This window comes from Podarcis tiliguerta, assembly GCF_965153285.1.
Source record: "Podarcis tiliguerta genome assembly, chromosome: 2".
Taxonomy (NCBI): domain Eukaryota; kingdom Metazoa; phylum Chordata; class Lepidosauria; order Squamata; family Lacertidae; genus Podarcis; species Podarcis tiliguerta.
This window is the reverse complement of record NC_139535.1, coordinates 92,290,410-92,314,528: the sequence shown is the minus strand read 5'-3', so window position 1 is coordinate 92,314,528 and position 24,119 is coordinate 92,290,410. Positions and strand designations below refer to the sequence as shown.

Below are 24,119 nucleotides of genomic sequence, written 5' to 3'. Positions count from 1 at the left end.
CTCCGCGCTAAAGCCGGAGGTTTTTATGCACAGGTATCTCTGGCCATGCTAGTATTACCACAGTGGAGGACAGCTTCCAGTCAGGCCAAATCACTTCAGGCTGATGTAGAGCAGGGGTCCCAAACTGTGACCTTTGAATCACTGGTGGCCTGTGAGCTTCATCCAAATGGTCTGCAGCATTTCTGTGGATTTGTTGTTGAAGATGGCAATTGGCAAGTCCATCGCGTTAAATACTCCTATTGATTTTTAACAGCTTTTTTATTGCTCCTTTTATTATAATATTGTATTTTATTGCATTGCAATATGAATTCTATGAAATGCAGTAAAATACAGTGTGTAAGAAATAAAAGAAGCAGTAGAAATACAATTGCTGCAGCAGGCAGGAAAGTCAGTAAGTGGGCCACCAAGACCCCCCGTATCCTGTGTGGGATATAAATAGGGAACCACTGCTGCAGAGTGTGGCCAGTGACGTGTGTGGTCTGGGGAGAAACCTGATGAGGGATGGATAAAGAGGCCCAAAAAGCCGCATTTGTCCCCCTCCACCGTGGACTGAAATACCCCTACCCTTCCTCTAGGCATAAGATTAGGTCCCCAACTGCACTGTACATTTAAAGCGGGATCATACCACTTTATACAGTCGTGGCTTCCCCCAAGAATCCTGGCAACTGTAGTTAGTTGAGGGTGCTGAGAGTTGTTAAGAGGGCCCTATTCCCTTTACAGAGCTATAGTCCTCAGAGTAGAGGTTTAACAGTCAATCCCTCTTCCCAGGGAACCAAAAGGTTTATTCATTAACTTCCGATTTTATTCTTGAACTGCCTGGGAGCAACTTTTTGAATGGCTCTACAGCTGTGTATGATTTCCTCAGTTACAGTTTGACCACTTCTGGTTTGCAACTGCGTTTGGGGAGGTGTGTGTCTTACAAAGCTTCGTTCCAGCCAGCCTTATCGTGTGGAGTGAACTGGATGAAGTTTTTGGGCAGATTGGGAATGTGAAGATGTGTGAATAAATCAGCAATGATGGAGAAGACTTGGAGCATCACCATGTCCCTCCTTTCTAAGGCCCTCAGGGAGAAAATGTGTTATTGTGTGTTGGGAATCTATGCATTTGCTTGACTTCCTAATTGGCACTCTATTGAGCCAGGGCTTTCCCACCTATTCTCTTAGTCTAGGTGCCCTCCTGTCTGCCTTTGGGCAGCTGTCTGGGTATGATGCTTTCTTTTAAAATGTAAAATCTGGGACTTGCCCAGCAAAAATTGCAGGGTGATTTTACAGTGATTCACATATGTGCTCAGACACAGCTTGCAGAAGCCCTAGAGTGCAAGGAGTAAGCTGCAGTCATATAGTTACTGGACCATAAATGTGTGTAATTGCTTTTTGCAGTCTGGGGTAGAGGTGGTAGCAGAGAGATTATTTGTAATGGTTCATGAGTTTGTTTTCAGGAAGGAGTTCTCTCTGCAGTCCTCTACTGGCTTGATGGGTTAAAAGACAATTGTGACCCCCGCTTGGGCCAATGCCTTTTTATTATCAGCAGAGGGCAGCACATGGCCAGCTCTTATCTGTGCTGTTCTGGTACACACTTCCCCACATCTTACAGTGCATTTTCGGTCCTGAAAAAGTGTGCATGCAAATACAAGCGTCATGGGGGTGGTGTGTGTGAGTGAACTGAAAAGCATTGAAAAAGTGTGCATTTTACACAACAGTGTGAATTTTACGCATACGGTGTTCACAAAAATGTGTGTAAATGTGTCCAACAGACCTATGAATGCCAGTGAGGCTTAAACTGGATGGAATTAGCTGCCCTTTACTTTAACTTGGGTTTGAATAGCAAGTTACTAGCCATTCTGCAAGGCAGTGTTTCCTGATTTCCATGGACCACTTGAAATTGGTTGAGGGTCTTGGGTAGACCACTTCAAGATTTTTCTACCTGTTGTAGCAATTGTAATGTGCTGTGCTAGATTCTGTCATGTCACATGTTCATTCCCAGTAATGTTCTTACCCTTGCAATCGTCTGTACTGTAATGCTTTTCTGCTTTTGTTTGAAAAGAACACACACGCACATATACATACATATATACATATATATATATATATATATAATGTGCTGGATGCTGCATGGTTTTTAATTATATTTTTATTGCTCCTTTCATTTCTTATGTATTGTGTTTTACAGCATTTTGAAGAATTCAAATTGTAATACAATAGAACGCAACGTAAAAATAAAAGAAGCAGTAAAAATACAATTTAAAATCTGTCGGAATATTTTATGTGATGGATTTGCTGCCTCCCATCCCCAGCCACAAATCCAGACACAGTGCAGACTACCTGAACGAAGCTCACGGACTTCAGTTTGGGAGCCCCTGTTTTGAATAGATGTCATTCAGAACAAAACACCACATGCCACAAATGAAGAATAGTTACCATGCTGGGGCATGTTGAATTTTTAAAGTTTCAAATTCCAAAAGTGAGGGGTGCTAAAAAATTGTAGCATGACCTGAGGATTCAGAAGCTGTTTTCAGGAACGACTGGGCCTGTGGGTGGTCTAATAACAGTTCTCCTGGTAGACTAAAAACATTTATAACATGCTTTTCTTTACTGCATTAATAACCCACTTTTTCAAGGTGGCACACTTTGTGGTTCTTCTCTCCTCTGCCAGCAAGCTTCAAGGGGCTTCACAGAAATTTCAGCCAGTCTTTTCTCAGCCCTAGTCTTGACACAATGGACCACACTGGCTCTGCACTCAAATGTGCGCAATAGTTTGTGATTCCCCACCCTTTGCTGCAGGCTTGGGAGGGGTTCTTTCTGCTATCCCACCCCACACAGATCATGCCAGCTAGTGTTTACATCCGTCAAGCTGTAGTTTCCTCCTTGCCTCCAGAGCATGAGGGGGTTAACGGCCCTCCGGAGGCTGTGGGGATCAGCACAGGAACAGGGCGTTGCTGGTTATCTCAGTTACGCCAGGCCAGGACTGTAATGACGCCTATCCTCCAAGGCAAGGGCCGCCCATTGGCTGGGACAAGACTTGACTCATTCCAGGAAGCCGCAGCCAGACAGCAAGTCAGACTCAGGTGTCTACCCAGCCGAACAGCACGTAACTGTGGAACGGACAGAGACAGTGGTCTGCAACATCTCTCTGCTGCTGGCAGCATGGTGCTCAGGATGGAGAACGGTGAGAGCGGCGCAGGGTGGGGAACTCCCGGGCCCCCTCTTTGGGTGGTTGGGTGAATTGTGTTTAGTGGTGGCGACCGCTAAAGGCTTCATTTGTGGGGAGCCATGGTCAAGTTGGATGTTGTACAGAAGTACGCACCTTCCTCTTTCATTAAACCTTTTAAAACTGAGATCTTTCCCAACCTGCATTTGTATTGGAATTGTTTTTAAATAAGTTTTCGTTGTTTTATCTCTCACCGTGTGCTGCTCTGGAAGTGAGTCTGGAATATAAATTTAATAAATACATAAACATGGGGTGAGTTCTTCAGAACATGGCATTCCATGTTGCAGTGATAACTGACTAGTGTTCTGATCAGTGCTGTTTTTCTAGAAAAAGGGGTGCCGGAACTCACCAGGAACACCTCCCTCCTTCTCTTGGAATGGCAATGGCCCCCACCTGAGAGGTGCTGGAACTCAGTTCTGGCGAGTTCAGCTGAAAAAAAGCCCTGGTTCTGATAATACTAGTGAGAGTTGAAGAGTACTTTGAGCTCCTGGCTCACTCGGAGCACATCCCATGAAGATATGCTGCCCTGGGGGGCAGCGGCGGGGGAATTGCACTGGAATATGGGACAAGCAGTTACAGTAAGCAATGCCAGGTAGGCTTACTCCTGTAGGGCCACTGCTGTGGCCTAGATATTTGAGGGGTTTTTTTTGGTGAAGTGCCCTATTCCTGCTCTCAGGCGGGAGAGGCCCAGTCTCGCTGTACTTGAAAAGCAGGAGTTTCTGTTGGCAGCGCCCTGAGTGGCATGCTCCGGCATGCGTCTCTCCCAAAATACCTCTCCTGTCCTTTTCAGTTCCGCTTCAGCCCTTGGGCACCAGGGAGGGTGCTGGGAGAAAAGCACGTGGATTTAATGAGGCAACAGGCTGCTTCCTACGCACTTAGGGCAGGGCTTCTCTACTTTCTCTGGGCACCACCTTGAGAGCAAGAGTGTTTAACATGGCTGTCCCTGAGCCACGTGTGGATCCAGATGAGTGGGAAACGTGTTTGGAGAGAGGGTTGAACATGTTGCTCAGTCATATTCTCTCTCCCTCTCTCTCTCTCTCTCTCTCTCTCTCTCACACACACACACACACGACCAATCAGATACAGGTGGCCACCATTTTGTGTGTATCTGATTGATGCACAACAACTTCTAAGCTAGGTAGACCAATGGTCCAGCTTGATAGAAGGCATCTTCCTATGTCCTAATGAAGTGGTCAATTGACCAGTCAGTTATAATGTTTTCCTGGTCAACTGATGAACCCTTAGAGCAGGCATGGTCAAACTTGGCCCTGCAGCTGTTTTGGGACTACAATTCCCATCATCTCTGGGTCCTGTATGCTAGGGATGATGGGAGTTGTAGTCCCAAAATAGCTGGAGGGCCAAGTTTGGCCATGCCTGCCTTAGAGTGACCATGAGCCCTGGGAAATAGTTTCCTTCTAGGCTTGGAGCTCAACATAATTCTGAGCCCATGCAAGTCCAAAGAAGAAATCCTTTCCTAGCGTGCGACTGAGTTTGCTCACTTGTTTTTATTGCAACACTATCAGTGTTCTTCCAACTTAGTCTTGTGGCTTCTCTCTTATCCCAAACTTTCTTCCTTGAGTAATTCAGTCTGGATTTCTGACATCATCAGATAAGGGCTCTTCCAGCAGAGCATGGATTTTTTTAATGAAATAGAGTTTTTTGGTTTACCAAAGGTGTGGGGGTCTAGAAGTGCAATTTAGAGCCAAATCAATCAATCAATCTTGGAACAGCAACTTGCATTCCCCCCTTTGCTGGCCAGCTTGCTTATGGCAAGGGGTCTCTGCCTGTGTTCTGTGCAATGTGGAGCCTCCCTCACTTCTGGCTTAGTCTTTACCTTGACAGCTGCTCTCCATGTAGCATGGGGCTTTAGGACTCCGGTTTCCTCTTGGGGTGCATTTCCTGGCCATGCACACTCTTCCCACGCTGCCTGAAACGGACGCGACCAAGAGACCGGTGTGCACTCAACGATGGGTGAAAGGCAGTGGTCCCAAACATTGCGGCAGTGTCTCTTGCATTAACATCAGCAGTGCTTTTGTCTTCTCTGCAGTGAAGAGTGAGCATTGAGAATTTGCCCAATAGCCATTGGGATTTGTGGTTCTACTGAATCAAGGCACTTAGGAATGACTAGTTTTCTACATTTCATTCACCCTTAAAACAACAACCACAATGCAAATTATAGTCCAGTAAGCAAAGGCCTTTCTTATAATCGGTCTTTTACTGGTCACAGAGTCTGTTTCACAATCTGCAGCAAAGATCCTAACTTGCACTTTCTAAGCCCCTAGCCCTTATTAAATGCTGACTTTTTGCTTTCAAGACCCATGTGCATTGGTTTCAAGACCCTTGGGCATTGGTTTAAAGAACTCTTTGCATCTGATGGCCTCTATAAGTACCTTTTTTTGGTGATTATGAATCCCATCAGTTCTCTTTGTTGGAGCTTTTACAGTGATGCCGCCAGCAGTGTTTAGTCCTTGACGTTGCAGAAGTTCACCTGAAGCCTACAGATCTGGCACATTTGTTGAGCTGCAAGGTTACTTGTCCATGTGTGATTTGTGGGGATGTTTAGTGCCATCCACAATGTGAAACATCTGATAACTTTATATGCTGCCACTGCTTTAGACTTCCCACAGAGGATGTACTCTTCTTGCCTGAGAATATGGTGTTACTTGCTTGTGGAGCCTTTGAGTAGGATTCATTTAATGAGCCCCATCAGCAGAAGCCCTGCACAATAACTTCTGCTTGAGCAATGGGGCTTTCCTTCCTTCCCCCCCCCCGCCCCCTCCCCTGAAATTGGCTCAGGGGAGCAAGGAAACCCCTGGAACAGCACACAGGGGGAGGAGAAGGGGGAATCATTCCACCTGGCAAGCTAAAATGCTTGCCCAGATGTTGCATGAGTGGTATTCAATGCTAGCCCTACTCAGAGTAGACCCATTACAGTTAATGGGCATGACTAACATAGGTTTGTTAATTTTAAAGGTTTTACTCTGAGTAGTTGACTTAGTTGAACATAATCCTTTATCTTTGTTAGCGAGGAGCCCAAGTGTAATGTTGGGCAAGTGTGGGCATCATGTTATGAAGCTGGTGCTGAGTAGCATCTGTGATTACAGGGAGAAGGATATAAATCCCTCTCTGCCATGATAGGATTTCTGTGGGTGGAATCTCACAGTTGCTTACCATGAACCAGTTGCCAAAACCCTTGAAGCCAGGAGGCAAATGTGGCACATGGATTCCCTGTGGTGCCTACTATGGGGTTTTTTTGTGCATAAGGGTGTGTGTGCAACACCCTGTTTCGGTTTTGGAACAAGTTATCCCTCCTCCTCAGAACATGCTGTGTTGCTTTTTGGTGCCAAGCCCATCATCCGCAAGGAGCCACGCAGGAATTGTTAGTAAAACACCCTTGCCTTCTGTAGTCAGGGTTGCTGCTTCCTTGCGAGCAAGTTTACTGTCAACTTAAAATGGCAGGCTGCAGAACATCCCACTGCATGGATCTGTTCCCACAAGATGTGTGTCATTTGCAGCCTTCATCTTAATGTCTGCTTAAGCCTTGCTAGGAAGTGAACCTCTCTTCAGCTTCCCAGTAACGGTACCCAGAAATGGAGCTCTCATTGAAGGAACCTGCCTTGAGGAGAACATCTGGAGCAAACATACCTGTTGGGTGGTGCACTATAGAAAGGGCTCGTCTCCATGCCTTGTCAGGTGCAGTTCTCCCACCCACACAAGCGTTGCTGTTGTAAGGGATAGATACTGAGTTTGGAGGAAAGGCCTTAAGGGACTGCTTTGCCTTGCTTCTTGTGGTGAATGCCAGGGGATAACTGGCTCTTGTGGCCTTAAATTAGCTTTCCCAACCTGGTGCCATCCAGATCATTTGGACTAGAACTCCCATCAGCCCCAGCCAACATCTGAGTGGGGGAAGCTGCTGGAAATTTACAGGATAACTTGTGGGGTGCCATCTTATCCTTGCTCCCAGTCTGTGATATGAGTTTAACTGCCTTGGCTCCGCTGGGTCTTATGGTGTCAAGGCAATAATTTCTTATGAGGGACCAGAGTAAGAGCAGGGAGAGAGACTTAGGGTGTCAAGTCAAGCTTCCATTACCCTGCAGGCACCTGATGATGTAACAGGGAGAGTAATCCTAAGGGTTAAATTTCTTTCGCACACATGCAGGAAACTGGTGGTATCTGGAATTTCTTGTAACCTCAGTCACTGCCTTTAGTACACACGAGGTCGCCTGGGATTGGACACTTGGCATTCATGAGTCCTGTTCTATAGTTTCACTGCCTTAGGGCAGGAGAGTTCCCTACTCTCACTTGACTTTGTGTGGATAAGGGGAGAGCATGGAATTTCTGTTGCATGTTTGTTTGCCTTATAATCCCATCAGTGTGTGTGGTGGTTAACAGAGTACAAGAAGACAAGTCCTTTGTCTCAAGGATCCTACAATAAAGAGAGAGAGAGAGAGAGAGGGGGGGGGGATACAAGAGAAGGGGAGGCAAGGGGTAAACGGGAAATAATGTAGAGTTGTACATTTCACTTGCTACAGGTTTAACTGCGGCATGCCCACATTAAATATGTTGATTATGACATTCAAGTTGTGATACAATAAAATGCAATATAAGAAATAAAACAAGCAATAGAAACAGAGTTAAAACCATACAGCATCTAGCACAGTGCATCGCAATTGTTACAACAGGCAGAAAAATCATTGTGGTTCACTGAGACCCATGGCAATTTCCATTTGGTTGTTGAGGGTGGAGAGTAGTGCCAGATTACCAAATAGGCAGAGTAAGCCCCAGCCTATGGGCCCTGCGACAACAGATCAAAATAATACTGATTTGATCTTGAAAGATGATTACAAAAACATCTCGGGAGATAATTTGAGGGAGCCCCCAATATTTCGACTTCCTAGGGGCCTCCACAGGGTTTAATCTGGCACTGATAGAGAGAAGTTTGGGAACCACTGGACTGCATCACACTGACTGGTGGTGGCTCTCCAGGATTTCAGATAGGAGTCTTTTCCCAGCCTGCCAGAAGATGCCAAGCTTTGAACCTGGGTCCTTTTATATGCAATGCAGTTGTTCTACCACTGAGCCTTGTCTTTTCCTTTGGTGTGCTGGTAAAAATACTGTGTTTTCTGTGATGAGCTGCAGGATACAAATGGCTTGCCATGTGCTGAGTTTAAAGAGGCAGCCACAACACTGCTCTGTGGAATTGGCCACATGTTCCTCTTGCTTGTTCTCCATTGTTGCCTGCTGTTGTGGGCTGCCTTGTGGATCTTGCCATGCATCAGTGGAATGACAAAGTGTCACTGACAAGGACACTGGTTCTTGAAGACGCTGTCATATCTTGTTAGCTAAGTTGTATTTATGTAGCCGTGATTTGGGGAGTGGGATGAATCAAACCTTGTTTTCAAGGTTTGTGGGGAGGTATGCACTTGTGTATGCAAGGGGGCAGTGGGGAGAGAAGTGCTTGTTATGAAGATGCGGCACCAGGAGTGTCTGTGGTTTTTAAACTTCCCGGATTACGTTGAAGAGATTTCAGATTCCAGTCCAGGGCTTCATGGGAGAAATCAAAGGAACAAAAAAAAACCTTTTAGGGTTCAGAACTTGAATCTGCAACTAGGATTAGGAAAGAGGTTCAAGCAATGCCAGAAGCAGAAGACACTTGTATGTTCCGTAGGTCTGGTGTCACAACAGGGTGGAACCGATCTTGGGAACATAATCTGAATGCATTGCATCTTGGGACAGTTTGCTCTTAGGGCATTTAGGAGGAGGAGAGGCCTTTTGAGAAATTGCTCCACTGAGGTACTCCATACCCATTTGCTGGGGAGTAAGACTTACTGAACTTTGCAGTACTTCTGAGCACACTTGCATAAGTCTGTGCTGTTGCTGTGAGCTTAGGATAATGGAGATTTCGCATCTGCTAGGGAAGCTTGTGCTGGGAGAGCCTGAAGGAAGTGCTACCTTAGATGCACCAAACCAGGCCTTAGAAGAGGTGGCATAAAAGTGAGGGATGTGGCAGAAGAACCCCTGAGCTCTCAGACCTTGCTTGAAGAAGCTCCTCTAGAGGAAGGATGGGGAAATGGTGACTCTCCAGATGTTGCTGGACTGCAACTCCCTTTGGACCCAGCCAGTCACACATCATTGCTTCTCCACTGCTGCTCCAGAGAGTTTGGTCTGAAATGGAGGAGAAAATGGAAAAGTGGAACAAATCTAATGGGACTGCCAGTGCTGAATTCTAATGGGGCTTTCTCAAAGTGGAACTCTGTAGGGTTGGCTTTCTAGCTCACTAAGCTGCAGGAAAGTACTGAATTTGAAAACACATGGGCAAGTATCAAAGTGTATGGAAGTTATTTTCTTGCAATTAGAATCTGAAGAGTTTAGCACAGCATTCTAAATCTTTTGGGGGGCATAAACACCAACCCTGAATGCTCCGCCCCAAAATCAATTTTCCAGATGCAGTGCTGTCGTTCTCTATTTTGAAAAATGTGACTTTCAACCTTACTTTGGTGCTGTGTTTCCTAGAATGAACAGAATAGGAATTAATATTTGGCAACTTTTCAAACACAGCAACTCCAGCAACAACATGTTGTTGTTGCTTTTCTATCACTAAATATAATGCTATATTCCGCCTGATTTTCTGAATGAATGAGTACATCAGTCAAAGGTATGGAACTACATATCACATTCACAAGAGGCTTCTGAAAAGATTAGCAGAAGCTATGCAAAATCACAAGAAAATAAGCATGTGACTATAGCTATAAATATAATGAAGTGGCCATGAATGTGAAATTAAAAAAAATAACCACTAAAATGCCACACAGCTGAACCCACATTTAGCTGGGATGAAGGGTCTTTCCCCTTAGTTCTCAACCTCCTCTAAAAAGTCAATGCCCCCTCTGAAAATTCACCCCCCATTTCAATCCATATGCTTGTAGACTCTCATAAGCAACATTAGGGTGTGTGATTTGAGGGGGTTAAACTTAATTTCTGAAAATTTCGGGGGGGGGGGTTTCCTTAAAAATATGGTTTTGTGTATGAGGAATTCAAATCTACTATTTTTGTGATTGGGCAACATTTAGCTTGTTAAGTCTACATTTGATGAAGAAGCACATAAACTGCTTTTGGAAAACCAAATAATTTTAATTTTACCTTATAGAAATATTAGGTAATGCTTAATAATAATAAAAGGTAAAGGTGCCCCTGCCCGTATGGGCCAGTCTTGACAGACTCTAGGGTTGTGCGCCCATCTCACTCAAGAGGCCGGGGGCCAGCGCTGTCCAAAGACACTTCCGGGTCACGTGGCCAGCGTGACATCGCTGCTCTGGCGAGCCAGAGCCGCACACGGAAACGCCGTTTACCTTCCCACTAGTAAGCGGTCCCTATTTATCTACTTGCACCCGAGGGTGCTTTCGAACTGCTAGGTTGGCAGGCGCTGGGACCGAACAACGGGAGCGCACCCCGCCGCGGGGATTCGAACTGCCGACCTTTCGATCGGCAAGCCCTAGGCACTGAGGCTTTAACCCACAGCGCCACCCGCGTCCCTTAATAATAATAAATATTGTATAATAGTATTGATATTAATATTACTACTTGGCAATTTTAATGATTTTTACGCAACGTTACATGCATTTACTTACCAAGCAGAACTAAATTATATCAATTTAACCAAAATATGTTTTGAATTCCCAAGTCATGTTACAACTTTTTAGCATCTCCACCTGAAACTTGAAAAATTCAACATGCCCTGCTAAGACAAGGGGGATTGTGAGGATTAAGAAGAAAGGGATGATGTTGTGGAGGAGCATCTTTTCCTTCAAACAGGCAGTGGATGATGATGGTACACTGGTCCCCTTCCGGCACGGAGAAGAGCAGTTGTGCTGCTGGGCAGTCAGGGCTTTGAAAGAGAACACCTATAAAGTGTTAATGAATTACAAAGATTTTCACAAGTACTAGGGAAACCACCTGGTATAATTAAGAATGGGAATGATAAAATGCCTGGCTATGTAGCACATTTAACAAGTCGCTACCACAAAAGCAGATTGGATGTCTGATCAGCAGAAAACTTGCCCAAAACTTCAGAGAAGGCATCTCTCATTAAGGCAGAATGCAAGGCGAGGAAATAATGTTGTCTGGTATAAAAACACATACTATGAAGGATGAATCTGGAACAAGTAATGCAGGGGCATCCTTTAAATAGAATGAAAATTAAAGCAGGTGAAGTTGACGCAACCTTAAATTTACAAAACTTAACAAGAAATAAGTTTAGCTTAAAAAACCTTAATTTATAGGAAATTAAGATCAAATTTCACCATGCCATGGGTAAAAGCTGAATTCTCCAATATTTAAGTCTGTGGTATCAGAAGCCTCTCTCTCTCTCTCTCTCTCTCTCTGTCTGTCTCTCTGTGTGTGTGTGTGTGTGTGCATGCCTAAGATTAAACACCTATTCAGCTGCATTAAACTATGAGAGTGTGCATGTTGTGATGCAGGAGTGCTGCCTTTGTTTCTGGCATGCTTGACGATGAGCGAAACAATGAATTGCTTCTGAGTGAGGTGCTAAGAATAACACCTGTGTGGCTGCAACTTTAGCATCTGTTTTAGGGTCCTGAGAAGAGGAGAAAGGCAGTAAGGGAAAAAGACGCATCTTCCTTAGAGGCTGAACAGCATTTCCTCCTTGAGCATGTAATTCAGCTAGAAACTCGTAATATCACACCCAAATATGTGTGTGTAACTGCTTCTGAAAGAACCAGCGTGTCTGATACTCGTATTTCCATGTATTTGCTGCTTCCTCCCACTTTGTGTGCAAATGTCCTGCACGCATGCCCTCCCTGTGCTGCAGCCTGGACAGGCAGGGGTTAATCCCCAGGCCTCGGCAGGTGGGCGGGGTTCCAAAGCTGTCATCCTCCATGGAAGGCAGCACGAGCAGAGGAGCTCAGCTGAGCAGAATGAGAGCAGGCCGAGACACAGCCCCTTCTCCTTGACAGGGCTGGGCTCCCCAGCACATGGGCTACTAGCGCACTGATGGTGTGTCACAGGGCTTACTTTGACAGTGGGCAGAAAGAGCTGGGCGGCAGCCTGGGGTAAGTCTCTCCCCCCTCCTCTCCCTCTCTCACCCTGTGTGTTATGTTTGCAAAGGGGAATTCTCTGCTCCTGTTTGGCCCCCTGTCTTGTGTGCTGCTTGGTCCCTCATGGCTGCATTTGGTGCCATGTGCCACTGCCTTTTCCATGGTGCGCACCATGTGCCTGGCCTTTCTGTCATAGCCATGCCTGGTGCTGCACTCCTTTCTGCCCCGTCCACCAGCATGCTGTGCTTCCCCTGCCTGCCCGTTTTTTGGCTCCCCAGCAGATTATTCCAGGCATGGAGGGGAGGGAGAAGGCACTGTGTGTTGTTGCTCCTGCCTTCCTTTGGGCCCATGTTTATGCGCGGACTGGATTTTCCCAAAGTGTCTACAGGAGAGGAGGGAAGAGAGAGCTTTCACCAGGGTGGGAATGTCATATTTCTGCTCCAGGGCTGTTTTAAGTCAAGGGCCCCTAACTGAAAGGGGTACAGAAGTGGCTGATATTGGGTGGGGGTAGATGCCACCACCATCATCCTCATCATGGGCTGCCGTTGCCCTGCTCAGAGAGTAGATAAGCACTAAGAAAGGGGAAAGGCTGCTTAGAGTGGTGGCTGTCAAAGGGGGGCAGTCTATGTTGGCAGCCAGCCAAATGTGTGAATTGGTGGGTGGGCATTAAGAGCCCAAGGGGCAAAGAGAGTCCCTCTTGTGGGTCAAGCAGTTGGGGGGCCCGGAAAAAAGAAGAAATTGGAAGCTCAAGCTAGGGTGAGGAGGGGAGGAAGAGGGGGAGTTGGCCCTGAAAGAGCACGCAAATGAGAAGGATAGAAGTAACCCACTAACATCCTTACCTTAGAATAATGTTAGTGTGATTCTCCTTTCTGTTTTCTGTTTCGACACATCCACCTGTATATGCTTTGGTAGGGGGTGTAGAGGACAGCACTGTCTCTGGGAGTTGAGTAGGACTCCCATTGGGGCTGACATATAGGGCAGGGGGTTCCTTCAAGCTAGGGTTTCCCGTTCTTGCAGACCAAAGCTCTCTTCAGACTGAGCTCAGATGCATTTGACCCACAGGTGGGGTAGAACTGCACTCTTACTTGCAACCCAGACAAGAGCATTGGATGAAAGCAAAGCAGGCCATTTCATAAAATATATAAAATAAACACAATTCACACTAAAAGCATGTTTTGAGAATTTTGCACCAGTCTTTGCTTGTTTTCCTCTTCTCCATCCCGCTCCCCCTTCCCTTCTTTCCTTTTGCACCATGCCTTTTTAGACTGTAAGCCGGATGGCAGGCAGGGACTGTGTTGCTTTTATTGATTTGTAAGTCACTCTGGGAACATTTCCAGCCGAAGAATGGGTTACAAATGCTTTGAATGAATTGTTAAAAAATGTTTTTCTTTTTGATAGCTTCAGGTGTTGGAGCCCCTATTGCTTGGTCTTCTGGGAAGAGAGTAAGTGGTAGGGGTTAGAGCAGTCAGGGATTGTGCTGATGGGTGATTCTCTGGATAAATCGTTGCTCATTGGGGAGTTCTGCCTTCCTACCTGCAAGACCCATCCAGCTGATTGGAAGTCATTTACTCGGGTATTTTGCTTGGACTAAGCCCAGAGTGCCTTTGCTTATTAGTGTTTCTCTGTACTTATGGAGGCACATAAATAGACACACACCCCAGCCCCTCCTTCAGAACATCTTCTCCTAATTACCAGCCCCACTGTTTGTAGCACCGACATAGCTGGAGTTGGGACTCAGGTCAATTGACCAGTCAGATACCAGTCAATTGACTGCCTATTATTTGACTGTGGTCAAATGATCTATGAAATAAAGAAGGCCCATGTGAATGTGGCAGTCAGCTGCTTTATTGCATCTTGATAGCAATAGCAGGAACAAGGGTCGCTTACACACTTCCCCTTACCAATTAATCCAAAAGGCTCAGCCTTTTCCATTGACAAAACCAACTGCTGGCATCTTTGAACAGGGACATACAGAGTTCAGGAGGAAACGTGGAGCCAATAATGCGGAAAGGTGGCATGGGCCAGTGGAGGGTGTGTGTGGAGAACACATTGGTATATCACCTCTGTGAGTTTTCGCCTGTTTACAAGACCACAATGATGGCTCTTCTTGCTATCCATCTTGCTAATGCAACCTTTTATGAGAAACCTGTTTCTGTAACCAAAGAGCCAGGGTTTGGATGGTCCGCTGGAGTCATTGCAGGGGCATGGGCCTAGAATTGCCAACTCGACAGGATATGACATAGGAGGAGGGCCAGTTGCACTTGTGGCAGACTACATGCGCTGTGATTCAGAATGCCTGCGCACCAAAGAGGACCATGGAGATGCTGGATATCGTTCAGCGGGGTGCACTCAGCTTGTTTACTCCTTGGTCTCTTGGATTTCATGCAGACCAGTTGTCCTCCCTAGAATGTCGCCTGCACTTCCCCCTCTCATGTAGTTATTCAATGATCAGCCTTATCATCTAGTCTGGTGGGGGAGGAGCAAGGTGAAGCCACTGGTTTCAGTCAGTAGAGCATGAAACTCTTGTTCTCAGGGTTGTGGGTTTGAACCCCACATGGGGCAAAAGAGATTCCTTCATCGCAGGGGGTTGGACTGGATAATCCTTGTGGTCCTTTCCAACTCCACAATTTTATGAAAACATTGTGTGGGACTCTACATTTCAGTCTCCAGGCAAAGAGACATTTCTTCCCCAAAGGATAGGTGCTTTGGGGGCGAGCACTTTTCCATTCACAAAAGGAAGGGCAGACCTCTGGGAGTGAATTCTGCACATATTTAGGGGCTCCCAGCCTTAGGTGCTGGGTTCTTTTGGAAACAAGATTATGACGAGTACCCAGGAATAAGGTCCACCAGCACACCCACTGTACTTGCTGTTGGAAAGAGGGGCCCTCTGTGAGATCTTCTGCTTTGTTTTTGTTAAGCTTCTGAGGAGAGCACAGTAGTTTTGGAAATTGGTATATTTCTTTCCACCCCAGTTAGTGCCATTCTTTTAATGCATTACGTAATTACTTAGTTGAATGCTGAATTTCAGCTTTAAGCCTCCCAGAGCTCCTGCTCTGCCCACCTGCCCTGCCTGCTGGAAGGGGGGAGGCACTGCCTCTTTAAGAGCTGCCTCCTTTGTATGCTGCGGCTGCAGTATCTTGGCTTTGGGCTCCTGCCCTCGTGTCCAACTGCAAAGCAATGAAAAGGCACTTCCCTTGTTCTGGCTTCTCTGTTCCAGCAGCCACACAATGGAGCCTTGTTGTGTCAGGAACTCTGATCTCTTTGAAATAGCCCTCAAAGCTAGAGCCTGGCTCCCCACCCCGGCTACAGGTCTGTGCTCCCTGTTGAGGACAGGGACCCTGCTGCTCTCCACACACCCTCCATAAGGCAAGGGAGCACCACCATGTCCTTCCCCTGACTGCCTGGTACACGGTCCCCACTGGGCAACTGCAGTGGTATGGCCAGGATGGTAGAACCTGCCTTCTGTTCCTCTGTTGACCTCTGGGCTTGGTCCTGCCTCTCCCCATCTCAAAGCAGCTGAATCAGCAATGCTCCCAGCAGGGTCAAACCGAGACACTCCCCCTGCCTGCAGAGACTAGAATGTGATGCCTGGAGCATTGCTTGAATTCCTCCAGCGGTATTTGGGAAATGTCTGTCTCATGCTGCGAGCTGCAGATGTGAGAATCCACTGTAATACCGCACAGATGCAGGACAGAGTTCTGGGGTGCATCATTACCTTCATGTGCTGTGTCCTGCCTCTCTTTCTGGGGTGCTCAACAGGAGTCGTGCCTTTTTGCTAGGAAGCCACAGCCAACGTGGCCTTCTTAAGTGCTTCTATTTTTGTTTGGGCTCACACATGAGAAAGGAGGAGCTGGCCTGTGGTCTGAGGCCTGCAGCTTCAAGTCACCTTTGTGCAGTGCTCTGCATGTATCCTAGCACTGTTTCGGAGGGTTCGTTTGGACAGTGACCAAAACAGAGATGTAGCCTTGAATGACTGCAGTGGGTTTAGTGGGCCATCTCTTGGAAGTATGACATTGCTGTGTATGTATGACGGCAAATTTTGCCCCGTTGCCTGATGCTTGTGGCAGCACACCTGCATCCTTAATTCACTCTGGAGGATCAAGATTGCTTTAGATCCTTCCTTATGGTGGTGATTGTGTTGCTTAATAGGAGAAGCCTTGGGAAGAATTCAACATAGCATTAAGTGATGTATGCGTCAGTGGAACAAGGTCCCCTGCCGCAATGGGACTTTTTCACCCATTCCTCCCCAAACCTGTTCATGTGTTGCGGGCAGGGGAGAGGGGAGGAAGTCCTATAGGAGAAGATCTTGTTTCACACATGCAACAGTTTAATCTTGCCTTTCATGTCATTGGCAATAAACAGCCCAGTTTGGGGAGCTTAGCTTTCCAAAAACGTTTGCTTAAGCATCTATTCCTGAATCTTGAGACTGGGTTGTAGGTTGGCAAGATTCAATGTGTGAGAGACATCTGTGCCTTTTTTTTAATGGCTACCTAGAAGGAAGCGTTTCTGGTTTGCACATAATGCTAAGCCATGGTTTGCTTAACAAACCACATGTTAACCAGAGGTTGCCCCACAGAGAATCAAACTAACCATGGCTTGTTACTCTATAGTCAGTTTAGTTTTCCAGTTGTTCTTGCCTCCTTTCTTTGTAGCTTCATCAGTGTCTATGGTGGGCTGGCCAAGCAAACCACAGTTAAGGAAGGGTGCTGGGTTCACGTGTAACACCAAGTCATATTTAAAATAAACCAGGCTTCATAAGCCAATGACAAACCACGGCTTTCCATGTTTCAGATTGTTGCTTCTATTTTGTGAGTCCTGCAGTTGCCTTGACCTTCACAATGACCTTTATTTTTGTATGTTTCTGTGGCTTTCCTTTCCCAGAAATAATGTCTTCCTCTCTGTTGTTCAAAGTAGGATCTAATTGTGTTCAATGGAGCTTTGACAGCTAGTGATCGAACACAGGTCTCTCTAACCTAATATGCAGAAGTCAGTGCAGCAATTCTGTGCTTGGTGATTTTGGAGTGGAGTGGGAAAGAAATGATTTGTGGGAAGTTGATGCTACTCACTATTGAAGCAAAGTAGTTTCTGGCTTGTCTGACTGCTATGTCTGTTACCAAAAGCATTCTGTGTCCAACACTATCCAGTCAGTAGCTTCTGGGAAATGCACAAGCAAGGCATCATGTAATACGCATAGCTTGTTTGCTCCCAGAAAACAACAGATACACACTGTATCTAACAATGGTGGCCCCATTGGCTTGTCATAGCAAATATTGGTTTGCTGTTCCGGCCTCATATATTGGACTATTTCTCCCCTCCGAAAAACCAGCACCACCATCAACCCATATCGGCAAGTGGTCATCACACATATTGTGCTGATGAATGCCAAATAGTGGAATCAACAGTGGAATGAAAAAAATGTGTACGCTGGGTCATATGTTGCATACCCCAAAGGTTTATTGCTTATTCTGGTTACAGCAAGCAGTTCTGGGTGCAATTGTGACTGCTGCATCAGTCTCCATGGCCTGCCAGAAGCACATCATATCCTTGTTGAGATCCACCCATTGTAAGCAACTCTCTCTTTGTTTCTTTACCCTGGTAGTGCCCAGCGACCTGACCCCTGAGGAGCGTCAAGAACTCGAGAACATCCGCCGACGCAAGCAGGAGCTGCTAGCAGATATACAGGTATGGGGGGGATAGGGGTGTGGAGTGCAGGAGGGCATGCTGAAGGTCCCAGGTTCAGTCTCTGGCATCTGCAGGCAGGGCTGTGAAGTTCCCTGCTGGTCAGTATAGACAGTATTGGAATTCGATGGACCAGTGGTTTTGACTGGGTCTAACGCGGCTTCTTAAGATGTGATCAAGTAATTGCTGGATTAATGGGGTTTGTTTGTATGGCACAAGACAGACACAATACTTCCTACCAGTTCCCATTCCAAGGAAGGGTTGGTGGCTGTTTTGTAGCTTCCAGACTTGGTGCCTCTGTGTGTCCTGGCTTTCCCTCCTTCACCTCCTCTCTTTGGGGGCTTAACTGTTTTCAGTGCCGTGACTTCGCCCTGGAAATGCGACACACACACAAAAATAGAATGCCTTTGAGCACATGTAGACTTGCTTTACCTTGATCCTGAGTAGCCACAGTGGAAACTCCCCCCCCCCACTCCCCAACACACACACCTTGGGTTAGCAGCAAGTGGTTCTTTGTGGACACGAAACCATTGGCATTTCTTTCTTTGGATATTAAGTGCATGGCTATTCCTGCTCCTGTTCCCCCAGAGGATTCTGTGCACAGCAGCCCTGAGGCTCTGCACAGCAGGTGTCTTGGGCAAACGTCACTGCAGATCAGCAGCCAGGCACAGTTCTGGCCACCCCAGCAGAGGTTGGGGGGTGAGAAATGGCTGGGGGTGGGGTCTGATTACCCAGTGCAGCTTCCATGTCGAAGGATCAAGTTGGTGGGGAGGGGCATCTCCACCCGCCTCTAGCCTTGACCTGTCAGGTTGATGTACCTTATGGACATGACAAGCTAGAAGGTGGGTTACGGATATAGGATTCTCTGTCAACCAGCCCCACCTCCCAGTCAACTTGTTCCGTCATTCCCATATAAGGAAAGATGCTGTAACTAGCCAATATTGGTGCAGACCTTTAAGAAGATGGAGGTGCGCCTTCCAAAGTGATGCCAGGAGAACATCCCCTTCCCTGCGCCCCACTCCTTCCGTGCCCTCAGAGGCAGCAAGGCCCACCCTCCCCTTGGCTCTGACATGGGCTGCCTGTTCCTGTGGCAACTTGCTCCCGGGTGCTGGGCTTGGCAGGGCTGCTCATCAGTCCTATCAGCAATAAATAAGGCAGTAGGAGAGGCTAATCACTGCCATATGCTGGACACTTCCTAATGAGATTAGCCCAGTAATTGTGTTAGCCCCAGGGGCTCGCTCTTCTTCCTTCCTTCCTAGAGCTCAGCATGCTGATGCCTCCCACAGATTGGCATCCATAGCCCAGCCTGCCTCCCAGCCAAGACAGGCAGACAGGCAGGCTTCTCTCTGGTCTTCATTTCCCAGGACAGTGGGTGCCTGCAGCTTGCTTCAGCTGTATCTGATGAGTCTCTGAAGAAGGGAACAGGGTTTCCCTTACGCAGGAAGGGAGAGGTTCTGTTGTTGAACCCTGTTTCCTGAGTCTCCTTAAGCCTCTACCTTGCAGGCTCCTGGGTTTTTGTGGAGAAGTCAACTTGGCAAGTCTTTCCTCTGCTCTCTATGCATTACTTCTCCCTCTGCCCAACCCAGCTGATCCTCAAACCTAGATTAATGAGCACGGGGAAAGGCATAAGAGGACAGAAAAAGCTGGAGTAATAATTCCAAGGTGTTCTTTTTTTAAAAAAAAAGTCCCCCCCAAGAGCCCCACTTGATGGTGTGCTCATTCCCCCGCCTTTCTTCTCCTCTACAGCGTCTGAAAGATGAGATAGCAGAGGTCACTAATGAAATCGAGAACCTGGGCTCTACAGAAGAGAGGTGAGTGGTGCTTCTGCTGGAGGAATGGGGAAGGTGATATTTTGGGGGGCTTTCTCAGAATAGAAATAGGGAGAAATAAAGTAAGCAGAAACCTGCACAGCAGAGCTGGCATGAATTCTAACATTAATGGATCTTCAGGGTCAAATCGGCCCACTGAAAACAGAAGACAACCCCTTCAACCAGGAGCAATACTTGAACGTCAGTCCAGATAACGTTGCACATTTCATGCTGTGGATGAAACAATATCTAAAGGCAAACAAGAGTTTAAACTTGAAGAATAACCCCCAAAGACTTATCGGAGACCCATTCAGATGCCCAGTAAAAATAGATTTGCCTATTTTGCTGACTTCAGTTGTCTGAGGAATGGAATTCCCTTGGTCTGGATTCCATCACACTTGTGTTGAGAATTGACATTTTAATCCTGGCTCTGTTCGTGTAGAGCAGATTTGCTTACATTTGAGGCCTATATGCTGAGCCTCTAGCCTGTCAAAAAAAAAAAAAGATCATACTAATCTATTGCGAAGAATGGGGTGACTGTGTGTGTGTGTGTGTGTGTGTGTGTGTTTGTGTGTGTGTGTGTTCGTGTTCTGGCTGGCTGGCTGTAATGTTCAGTCTCTTTAAGTAACCATGTGGAACGAAAAGCTCCCAGGCTGTTTTGCCTTGAATATCATCAGGGATCTCTGGCCTGGTCTGTTCCGCTAAAGGCTCTAGGTTTTGTCTTGCCCAGAGTCGTCCCTCCCACCCCCCAAAAAACCCCTCTTCTAGGACTGGTCTCGCTTCCCCATCTGGCAGCAGGTTCCCTGTCTCAGGCAGTTAACTCTGAACTGAGGCAGATGGAGTCACCAACAGATTAGGCGGCCCAAATTGTCAATGGAAACTGACATGTGACGTCTCTTTCAATCACTCAGTGTGGCTTCCTTTGCCCATCCCTGCGGACGCCAGGCCCTTGTCATGTAGGGCATCCCAGGAGGCCTCCTCCTACTCTTCCACAGTATATGGTCTAGAGACCGGTCTGCTGGTATACCAGTTCCCTGCTGTAGGCTTCATTTTAGTGCTGGGAAGACATCCAAGTTCCACCAAAACTTAGCTGAGGTGGCGAGAGGTCTTCATTATTTCTTGGGGTAGAGAATGTATTTCCTTGTGTTTAGAAACTTAGGCTTGCCGTTAGTAGGGGAGAGGTTTGTGCATGTGCGATGCACCCTGTCAGATAGGGGAACGAAAAGTGCCTGATTTCCTAGCCTGCCTCATATCTATGACTAAGATGTAGGCAGGTGGAGCACTGATGAAGTGGCACAGCCCCATGCTGCTCCTTGGTGGGGGTGTCTCTTACCCAAATCTTTTGTGCCTTCTAGGAAAACCATGCAGAGGAACAAGCAGGTGGCGATGGGCAGGAAGAAGTTCAACATGGACCCTAAGAAGGTAATCAACTCTTTCTTACTATGGAGCTGGCAACAGGTGTCGTCCAGGGACCACCACAAGGTCCCTCATTGCAGGCAAACTGGCTGCTGTCATCAGTGATTACTCTGCTTGTGTGTGTGTCTCACCGCCTGCCTTGCTCTCTTTCCACAACATTATTTGTGTGTCCTGCTCTTGAGCAATACCTTCCTGTTCAGGAATTCTTGGGAAGCAAGTGACCAAGATCTGTTGTTTCCCTGTTCCACCCTAAAGGAGAGCTCTAAGGTGGAGATGTTCCTTAGCAGCAGAGCTCACCGGAACGTGACTTGTGGACTTGGTAGTGTTGGGATACTCAGGTCTCAGGGTGACTGATCCTGGCTAATGGCTAGAAATGCCCAAACAGGCACATGTGCGCCTAGGGAAGGTGGAGCTAGTTGCGGGCCAGTAAGCTGCTGGTGCAAATCTCACGTCAGCCACAAAACCCATTAAATGGTCTTAGGCAAGCCACTATTTTCTTGACTGCAGGCTCCCTCACCTGCAAATATAGCCTACCTTCAGGGCTATTGTAGGCACTACTAAGAAGGTTTGCATGAGACACAGCTTGACCATTTCAAATCTACTATCTGCATTCTGTGCATTATTGGAGGTGTTTTGGGTTCCTGTACCTGTGTGTCCTGTGCAGGGGCAAATGCAGAGAGACATCCTCTTCTTTCTGTGCTTGCAGGGAATCCAGTTTCTGATAGAGAACGACCTCTTGAAGAACACCCGCGATGACATTGCCCAGTTCCTCTACAAAGGGGAAGGGCTCAACAAGACAGCCATTGGTGACTACTTGGGTGAAAGGTAATGGAAGAAGGGAGCTTTGGGACTTGGTATAGCAGCTATAACTTTATAGCTGCTACCATAATGGACTTTGGTTCCTATCTCTCATGGGCATTCAAGAAATGGGAAAAGAACTTGGGATCCCAAGAGATCTCTTGCCAGTGCCCCATTGTTTCGAGTTTCCCATGTGGACTGGCTGAACAGGAGTTCATAGTCAGGACCTTGGAGCATTCTTGGCTAATTGGAGGGTTTCTGTGACCTGACCCAAGCTGTGCTTACCTAGTTGCGGGGGACAGCTGAGGAATGCCAACTGAAATTGTGAATATTTAAACTGTGGGACTTCAGGATCGTTCTCACTGCAGCTGGGTATTTTACCCAGCCTTTATGTATTTCACACCTAAAGCCTTGAAATAACTTTCCTGTGTTCTGAAGCTTCTTGGAAGACTTCTGGTAACTTCTTAAGGATAGACACCAGGCCATCTTCAAGGCCCAGAACTGACAGATTGAACACTGAATATTTTGCATGCATGCAGAAGGTCTAGTTCCTGGCATATCCAGTTAAAATGATCCAGGATTGGGTAGCAATTAATATGATGGGGGATTGGGTAGCAAGTCACGACAGAGAACCTTCTCTACATGTCTTTCCCTGGAGAAAGACTGCCTGTCAGAATAGACCAGGGGTTTCCAAACTCTGGTGCATAGACCACCAGAGGTCCACTAACATCATCCAGGTGTGTCTGGATTTGTAGCTGAAGATGGGAGGTGGCAACTCCGTAGCATCAAACATTCATAATTGATTTTTAATTGCATTTTGATTGCTTCCCCTATTTCTTATATTGTGTTTTGATTTTAATTCTGTGGACACAATAAAATACAATATATAAGAAATGAAAGGAGTAATAAAATACAATTAAAAACCATACTGTGTCTAGCATGGCACATTGCAACAGCCAAAAAAATCATTAAGCGGTCTGCCCAGTCCATCCAGTAGTCCATGCTGGGGTGGGGAAATATGGGAACCACTGGAACAGACAATATTGGACTAGATGGAGAGAGAGGAGTCCCACCTGGGATAAGGCAGCTTCCTATGATCCAGGCCAGGCCAGAAGGAGAGCCCAGTTCTTGGCAGCAGCGGGGGTTTGGCGGCTGTATGGGATAGGTGAGTTTGGTCGCTCTCACATGTTCCCCTATTCTTTTGCCTCCTCACAGAGATGATTTCAATATCCAGGTGTTGCACTCATTCGTGGAGCTGCATGAGTTTACAGACCTCAACCTTGTCCAGGCACTGCGGTGAGTGGCAGCAGGATGTTTGCGAGTGAATCAGAGGTGTGTCCTTTTTCTCTTGTCCTGCACGGAAAAGACAAGAAAAGGACATGCGTGGGCTTTGGGGCTCCCTAGGAAAGAGGAGGGATTTGCAGTGCACGCACACAGAGGGAAATGTGTGACTTGGAAGTCTCTGGCACATCACACAGCTCTTCTGCCGAGGAATGTTACTTCTGTGGCAGCTTAGCTGACTATGTGTTCGTTTCCCCTGCAGGCAGTTCCTTTGGAGCTTCCGGTTGCCGGGCGAAGCACAAAAGATTGATCGGATGATGGAAGCCTTTGCACAACGGTACTGTCAATGCAACCCCGGTGTCTTCCAGTCAACAGGTATGCACGAATTGACATGCTGAACTCTACAGGCAGCAAGGGATGCAGTTTTTCCTGGAGCATCCTCAGAGAGTTCTCGGCTGGCTGCCTTCTGGCTCCCACTGCTAGATTTTCAGGCTTTGTTGCTTGGGAGTGAAGAAGGGCTGGCCACTGGGCAACACAAAGTTCTGTCCCATAGTTAAAAGTGTGGATTTTGCTCCCACAAGATGGAGGAATGGCCACCAACTTTGGATGGCTTGGAAAGACCAAGTTCACAGGTATAAGGCTATCAGTGGCTGCTAGCCATGGTGGCTATGTTCTCTTTCCACTGTCAGAGGCAGAATGCCTCTGAAAAGTAGTTCCTGGGAATCACAAGTGGGGATTTTGAGCTTGTGTTTTCCTTGTGGGCATTCTGCAGGCATTTGGTTGACCACTCTGAGAATAGGATGCTGGTCTAGATGGGCCTTTGGTCTGATCCAGCAGGGCTCCCCATCCAGCCACCCACCCACCCCAAGATAGCAAA

The 24,119-nt window shown here is 47.0% G+C and overlaps 1 protein-coding gene across 7 annotated transcripts in view; it reads left to right on the top strand.

Moving 5' to 3' along the window:
• The window catches only part of CYTH1 (cytohesin 1), a gene marked incomplete at its 3' end in the record, with an annotated part of 57,182 nt that overhangs the window by 19,528 nt on the left and 13,535 nt on the right, over positions 1-24,119 (top strand). For 3 of the 7 annotated variants that reach the window (XM_083430296.1, XM_083430295.1, XM_083430297.1), the window contains exons 2-7: positions 17,860-17,942; positions 19,686-19,750; positions 21,103-21,169; positions 21,870-21,988; positions 23,177-23,257; positions 23,505-23,617. In XM_083430296.1, the coding sequence (XP_083286422.1) occupies positions 17,860-17,942; positions 19,686-19,750; positions 21,103-21,169; positions 21,870-21,988; positions 23,177-23,257; positions 23,505-23,617 (528 nt within the window). Of the gene's footprint in view, positions 1-2,960; positions 3,166-12,116; positions 12,276-17,859; positions 17,943-19,685; positions 19,751-21,102; positions 21,170-21,869; positions 21,989-23,176; positions 23,258-23,504; positions 23,618-24,119 lie in introns of those variants that run through there. The other 4 variants (XR_014508737.1, XM_083430294.1, XR_014508736.1 and 1 more) reach the window with 3 other exon arrangements.